At 29.6% G+C, this 7,849-nt stretch overlaps 1 protein-coding gene and 1 pseudogene across 1 annotated transcript; both read left to right on the top strand.

Moving 5' to 3' along the window:
- Positions 1-1,554: 1,554 nt before the first annotated feature.
- Positions 1,555-3,370, top strand: LOC114759300 (aldose 1-epimerase-like; annotated as a pseudogene).
- A 2,051-nt stretch (positions 3,371-5,421) lies between these two features.
- Positions 5,422-6,384, top strand: LOC114759298 (2-methylene-furan-3-one reductase-like). The gene is made up of 2 exons (XM_028948460.1): positions 5,422-5,679; positions 6,079-6,384. Exons 1-2 carry the CDS (start codon positions 5,422-5,424, stop codon positions 6,382-6,384), a joined length of 564 nt encoding a protein of 187 aa, XP_028804293.1.
- Positions 6,385-7,849: the final 1,465 nt, after the last annotated feature.

Genomic DNA, 7,849 nt, shown 5'->3' with positions numbered 1-7,849 from the left:
TCCTAGACCGATAATTATGGAAATGATAGTCCAGATCTTTTCAGGGTTTCATATCAAAAGTTGTTTCATCTCCCGTCTAGTTCTTACATTAACCCTCATCCCATTTTTTTATCCTTTATAGTTAGATGCAAATTTTGGGATGTGACATCTGTTTGTTGTAGCCCTATTTTTCTCCGACGACACTTTCAGCAACAACTTTTTGTCAAACATATTTGTCGTCGCAAAAAAGAGGCTTTTCTAACTAATAAATTTAATCGACATCAATTTTGCCTATGTGGTTTTTTTTTCTTTTGGCCTGGGTGTTATGATGAGCAAATTAATATTCCTTGCATTCTTAACGTAAGACATAATTAGAAAATTGATATTGGTCATATATATAAGACTTATTTCACACATTTATCAATTTTTTTCAAATTAACTCTATTGATACTTCGCAAATAATAATCAAGTAGAAAGGGGAGAGGGAGAATTAAAAAAGATACTTGGAATATTTTAGAAAGAATATATCATATTAACTAGTTTAACTAGCATATTTAAACTACTCAAAATAGTTAATTAGATTATACATTAAGAACCAGGTATGTAGATACTTTAATGTCATTGGAATTTGGGTTAGACAGAAATTTAATGAAGGAATATAAGAGCAATGTTCATTTTTAACTATAAGCTTGCGGATGGCAAACACTTTGCGTAGGTATCGTTGGCATTAGAGAGAAAGACGTTTCATTCCTTTGTTATCCAATTAGATTGAATAATTGTTTTATTCATAATCACAAACAAATACTAACAAAAAATTTAGTTAATCAATCTTAAATATATTTACGATATAATGAAAATAATATTATTCGGTAAAACAGATTTCCGTTCAAAGTATAAATATTTTCTGTATAAAAATTATCCAATCAATATATAAGCAATAAAATGAGTTAACACCGCTAGTAATTTAGGATACATCCATTAGGATTAGAATTGGATATCCAATTATTTGCTTAAACTATAAAAGTAATTAGAATCTAAAAAAATTGATTTCTAATTATTTTGAGAAGTTATTCCAAATAACTTTTAAAATAATCACATAAGATAAGGAGAATACAAGATATAAGAAGATAGAAATACATTGTTAATATAAAAAAATAATAAACAACAATTTCAATTTAAATAATTCAAATAGAGTATAAGTAGATTATATACTAAGATATAGTACTAATTATCTTTTCTAATCGATCTACTAGGATCATAATTTATATTATTAATATTATTTTAGAAATAAAAATATGAATGAAATACAAATTTAAAGTATAATACCATGTTTTTTCAATATTAAGAGTACATGATTTAATAAATTAATAAATAATAAATTATATATCTATATTGTGGTTCATACCTATGATATTCATTGATTTATTAGGGAAAGCTTTTCCTATTATATCGGAAATATCTATTAGATCTTCAATCACTACTCCTTATATAAATGAGATGAGTTTTATTTTTTTGCTGTGACATATAGAGTCCTATGAACTCGCTTTCTTTGGTTTTCTTTCATTTTCTTCGGCCATGTCTAAGTCTTCGTTTATTTGCTGCGTTTTCCTGGGGGTTGTGCTTCTCTCGATGGCTTATGCCGAGGAACCCAAGATTGGGACTTGTTTCCTCAAGAGAGGAAATTTCCAAGTCAAGTTGACTAACTTTGGTGCAACTATTATGTCTTTTATTGTACCTGATAAAGATGGTTTGTATTCTATTCTTGTGTTTATATTGATTTTCTTTCCTTTTAGTATTCTTAAAATGCTTTTTGTGGTGCTTCTTTTTCCAGGAAACTTGGCTGATATTGTCCTTCGCTACGACTCTGTTAAGGATTGCAAGGTATGATTGAACTGTTCCATTTGAATCTATTTGTTTGTTTGTCTTCCAGACATTATCCTATCAAACAAAAGAAGCAAACAGTTTATCTGTGCGAGCACTCGTAGGACATTAAAATTTTATTGAGAATTCATGTGATCGATGTTGCAGAACGATACAACATATTTTGGTGCACTTGTTGGCCGTGTGACAAATAGAATTGGAGGAGCTAAATTCTCTTTGGATGGAAAAACCTACCATTTGCCTGTTAATGATGGAAATAACACACTCCATGGCGTATTAATCATTATAATTAGCATTTATCTCCTTAGTATTACCCTAATAATATCATTATAAACCATAGAATCATATCATATTAATTTCACTATATGATGTTGCTTCAATACTGATTTCTGTGAATGAAACATCAGATGGCCTGGACCCAAGGGTTACAGTCAGGTTATATGGAATGTAGCATCCCAGAGAGGATAGTCATATCACATTTAGTCATGTTATGCCTGACGGTGATGAAGGTACTTTTATCTTAATCACTTTGATTGTTTGGTCTAACACTTGAGTTTTGGATTAAAGTGCGTTCAGCAGCTAGCCTAAACTATTTTTTCTTAGGTGTGTCCTGCATCCTATAATATTTTTTGGTACATCTAGCACTAAGATGCTAGATACACTTAAAAATATTTCTGGGTGTCTTGGTTGTCAAATATATTATAAATACTCTAAAGTGCTAAATGTATCTGAGAAAATACTATGAAGTACTGGATGCATCACAAAATACTTTAAGGTGATGCATACATATGAGAAAATACTTCAAAGTACTGAATGTATCTTAACTTTGAGTTTTTTGTGATTATAATAATCTCCCGTATTAATTTTTTTCAACCCTCATTAATTCTCTAGGCTTTCCTGGGGAACTTGAGGTTTCTGTGACTTGCGTTTTTTTTCAAACAAACAAATTCGTTGTAATCATGCAAGCCAAGCCCATTGACAAAGCCACACCAGTGAATCTTGCTCAGCTACTTACTGGAATCTAAAGGACCATGACGGTGGAGACATTCTCTCACATACCATTCAGCTATTTGGTTCAAAAATCATACCAGTAAATGACCAACTCATCCCCACAGGTCATTTCAAGGAAGTTAAGGGAACCCCATATGATTTCCAAGAACCTAAAGAAATTGGAAGTCAGATTCATGATCTTCCTGAGGGCTATGATATAAACTATGTGTTGGATAAGAACGTGTCAAAGCACTTTAACAGGGTGGCTATAGTGAAGGACCCAATTTCTGGGAGAAAGATGGAGCTATGGTCAAATCAACCTGGGGTGCAGTTTTATTCTAGCAACATGTTAAAGGGTGAGAAAGGTAAGGATGGAACTATATATCACAAATATGCTGCTATTGCATTGGAGACACAAGGCTTCCCGGATCCAGGGAACCTGCCAGATTTCCCATTACAGATTCTAAAACCAGGAGAGACATATAAGCACTTCATGGTTTATAGATTCACTGCTGAGTAGATGATAATGTCATTAGATATTTTTTGTTCACTATTACTACTTATCTTGGCATTAATTTTAGGTCCTCGATCTAGTTTAAGACGTTTCCCCTTTTCTTTCCTGTACATTAATTTATCAATCCCAGTAAATATATGCATAAACGTTCTATTTATATATCGATGGGTGATTTTTCATTCCTTTACTGATTTTTCCTTAATATATATATATATAACATTTATAAATAGAATATATATTAATTATAACTATATAATTAAAACAAATATAATATTATTAAGATATAATTATGGCACATATAGTTATATTTTGTAATATTTTACTCATGTTTATAATATATAATATAGGCAGTAGTATTGAGTACGTGTCATATGCATTTCTATTATTTGCACAAATACAAATTTACCTATTTTATATATTTTTACACATTTTTTATGATATATCATGTTTATGCTTATATTAATTTTATTTGGACAATATTCTATAATCATTGTCTCATATAGGATTAGTATACGCTAAGATTTTGATAAAATAATTAAATTAGAAAATTCAATCCATTCCCAAATATTTTCTTGGATTTCATGTATTTGGAAATTGCAGAAGATAAGTATAACTTTTTAACTTAATATTTTCAAATTAAGATTAAATGATCTAAATTTTTTATTTTTAATATTTTTTTTTTAAAAAAAAATTATAAAGCTTTCATTCGTGGATGAAGCACAAGTATAAAATTGCCAAAAATAATTGAGTTCGAATGAAATCTCGATATAACAAATAGAGAACAGCTTTCGTTACATTTTTAGTTAATTTTTTTATTATTTTGGTAAGTTATTTGAGTAACTTTTGAAAATAGTCACATAAGATGAGAAGAATAAAAAATAGAAAGATTATAGAAATGCGATTTTGTTTGTTTTACAGTTCTATTTTAAGAACATGTCGAAGAATGAGAAAGAAAAAGAGATGAGTAGGTGATAGTCTTATCAGAACTTTAGTTTAGGTTTACCGCTAATTTAAGGCTAATTAGTGGGGTCACAGACATGAAGAAATTCTAGTTTGATTGCATATTATAAGAATGGAAAGAAATCAAAGGATGGGCATCAATCTGATACACGTTAACCTGAGCGAAAATAGAGAATATGATGTATGATGGACACGAGTTTGTTTGAAAATGAAAAGTTCCCAACTGAAAACTTTATCAGGACCTAGTACTTTTTATGTATTACATATGAAATTTACTAAGTACTAATATTTTCTATGTATGAAAATTTATCAATTTTTTTCTCTCCAATAAAGTTTTTAATGAGGATTTTTTATTTTTTTCTAATTTTTCCGAACGAATAAAATGTCAAGACAAAACGAAGTGAATGGGGACTAATAAAATTGCGTCCAGGCGAGAATAAAGGAACTTCTCGCGGTTGTCAAGTCAGAGATGATGAAACTTTCTAACGAAAGAGAAAAGGCATGAAAGAATTCCAACAAACGATAAACGAAGACCAGTATTCCTATGAGAAAACGGTAACATATGAATCATTCAACTGCCTAATCAGGTTTTATCGTTTATATTGTTTCAAAAATCATAAGATCCAATAATATAATGGACATGACCAAAACCTGAAACGTAACGAAGGACCTTTCTTAAACAGAAAGTCAAAGAAGATGAACCTTCTTAGGAAATGCATAAAAAAAAGTACTACCTATGACATTCAATTTGGTTTAAAGATCTTAATCCACTTTGTCCCTCATATTTATCTATTTTTTTCAAAATAGTCTTTGTAACAGTTACACATATTAAATGTTCTATCAAATGGTAGTTCTAACTAATATACATGATTAGCAAGGGTATTTGAAGGAAGATAATTAACACATATTTATTACAAATAACAAAGTTAACAAACATCTTTAATCCACTCAAATTAGTTATCTAGCTCTTATATTAAAGATCGAAGATAGTAGTAGCCACCCAACAAGCTGACCAATAAACAAGATTGTTGTGTGTGTGTGTGTGTGTGTTTCTAAGTTGGGGTTTGCCACCACCATGAAGGGATAGATTGATGATCATGGCGGTTTCGTCAAGAGATAGCTCTGTACCTCCTCACATGAAAGCTTGGATGTACTGTGAATATGGAAGAACAAAACAAGTGTTAAAGATTGAAGAAAGTGGGGTTTTGCCTCAACTCAAGCATGCCCAGGTTCTCATCAAACTTCTTGCCACTGCTCTTAATCCCATTGATTATCACAGGATGAGAAGCTGTTTCAAGCACAACGACTTTCTTTTTCCAGTGTTATTCTTAACTGGCACAATGCTTGGAACACTTGTTAGATTTTCTAGGAGTTCAATTAAATGATAAATAATATGAGTAAGCTCGCACATATTATTTACTAAGACAAAACTTTAAGTCAAATTGCTTAAATCTATTAAGTCAAGTTCTCCAATCACGGTTGTTATTTAGCTACTGTTAGTTGTCAAAACACATGCACTTAATACTTGTAAATTTTTGTATTCGCTTCTATAATGTAAATTAATTTTAATTTTTAAATTTTTATATGGATAATAATTATTTTGCCATTGTTAACTACTAAAATGCATATGTGAGCTTGTAAATAATTCACTTATGACGTATGGGTACTTGTTATTTTACTATGATTGGTTATTAAAATATACACATGCAATTGTAATCATTTGATGATTAATTATATGAGATTTGGGTGAGAAGACTACACCAAGTTTTGATGTTGGTGGAGTGGTAATGAGAGTGGAAAGGGAAGTGAATAAGTTTAAAGAAGGTGAAGAACTGTATGGTGATATCATTAAAGATGTGGAACCTTTGAAGCAGTTTGGATCATTATTGGCTCAATATACAATTGCAGAAGAGAGATTGACTCACAAGTATCCTAATCTAAGGTTTTGTGAAGCTACAAGCCTTCCTCTTGCCATTGGGACTACTTTTGGAAGCCTTAAGCGCGTGGGACTTTCTCATGGCCAATCAATTCTTGTATACAATCAAAAGAAAGATTGGTAGTGCTGGTGGTGTAGGAACCCTAGTCATTTAGATATTATTTATTTATTTATTGTATCCGGCTGCTTGTATACAATAAATTTATGAAATTAGTTTTCGTGTTTATTACACTAATAATAAGTACCATGTGCTTATTGTTACGGTGAGATCTATACTATCTAAATGAAGTTTCAACAACCTAGATTTAAAATTCTCAACTTATAAGACTTAATAAAAATTTATTTTTTAAAAAAATAACAGTTAAGAGATAATTATGCATACATTAAAATATCAAATTGTTAAAAATATATAAATAAAGTTGTATTAAATTTGGATTGTCCAAATTTGATGCAGACAATTCAGATTCTATATTCATCACTTAGATGATGATTAATGAACACCCAAACTAAATATAAATAAAAATTTATTTCACATAAATTAAGAAAATTAGTTGCTAAGGGGAAAAAAGGAAAATTAGTCGATAATTTCATAATTATGTTATTTTTCTATGCAAACTTATTGAAAAAATTAGGGATAAATTTTCATTTGAAAAATTAATTGTAGAATGGGACTTAAACTTTTGAGGTTCTTTTGTAGAATTAAAAAGGGAAAAAAATTACCACAACACCGTTAATGAAATATAATTAGGATTAAGCATATGAAACTGAAAATTAAGGATATATAATTAGAATAAGTGATATATAATTAGGTTTTATATGCAACTAAGCATATGCAATATGCAAATGAGGATCAAACATATGCAATTAGAGATCAATAATGTGTGATTAGGATCAGTGATATACAATTAGATCTTATATGCAACTAGGCATATGCAATATACAATTAAGATAAAGCACATGCAACTAGGATTCAACGATATGCAATTAGGTCTTATATACAACTAGGCATATGCAATATATAATTAGAATCAAGCATATGCAATTGAGGTTTAAGGATATATAATTAGGATGAGTGATATGCAATTAAGTCCTATACACAAGTAGGTATATACAATATGCAATTAGAATCAAGTATATGCAATTAGAAATCAAAATATACAATGATGTTATATATGTAACTAAACATCCTCAATATGTGATTAGGATCAAGCATATTAACTTGGGATCAAAGATATGTAATTAGAATCAGTGACATGCAATTAGGTCTTATATAAAACTAAACATACGCAATATACAATTAGAATTAAGCATATGTAATTAGGATGAGTTATATGCAATTAAATTTGTATACAATGAGACATATGCAATATACAATTAGGATCTTGCATATATAATTGGGGTTCAATGATATGCAATTGCAACTAGACATATGCAATATGCAATTACAATCTAGTATATATAACTGGGAATCAAGGATATGTAATTAAAATTAGTGATATACAATTAGAATTCATATGCAATTTAAGTATATGTAATATGCAATTAGAATCAAACATGTGCAACTCAGGTTATTTGGTCTTTTAATTTCT

Source organism: Neltuma alba, unplaced genomic scaffold, assembly GCF_004799145.2.
Source record: "Neltuma alba isolate B1F8T4 unplaced genomic scaffold, ASM479914v2 tig00010816_pilon, whole genome shotgun sequence".
In the NCBI taxonomy this organism is placed as follows: Eukaryota; Viridiplantae; Streptophyta; class Magnoliopsida; order Fabales; family Fabaceae; genus Neltuma; species Neltuma alba.
Note: the sequence above shows the minus strand (reverse complement) of the source record. Positions and strands in the feature narration are given on the sequence as shown.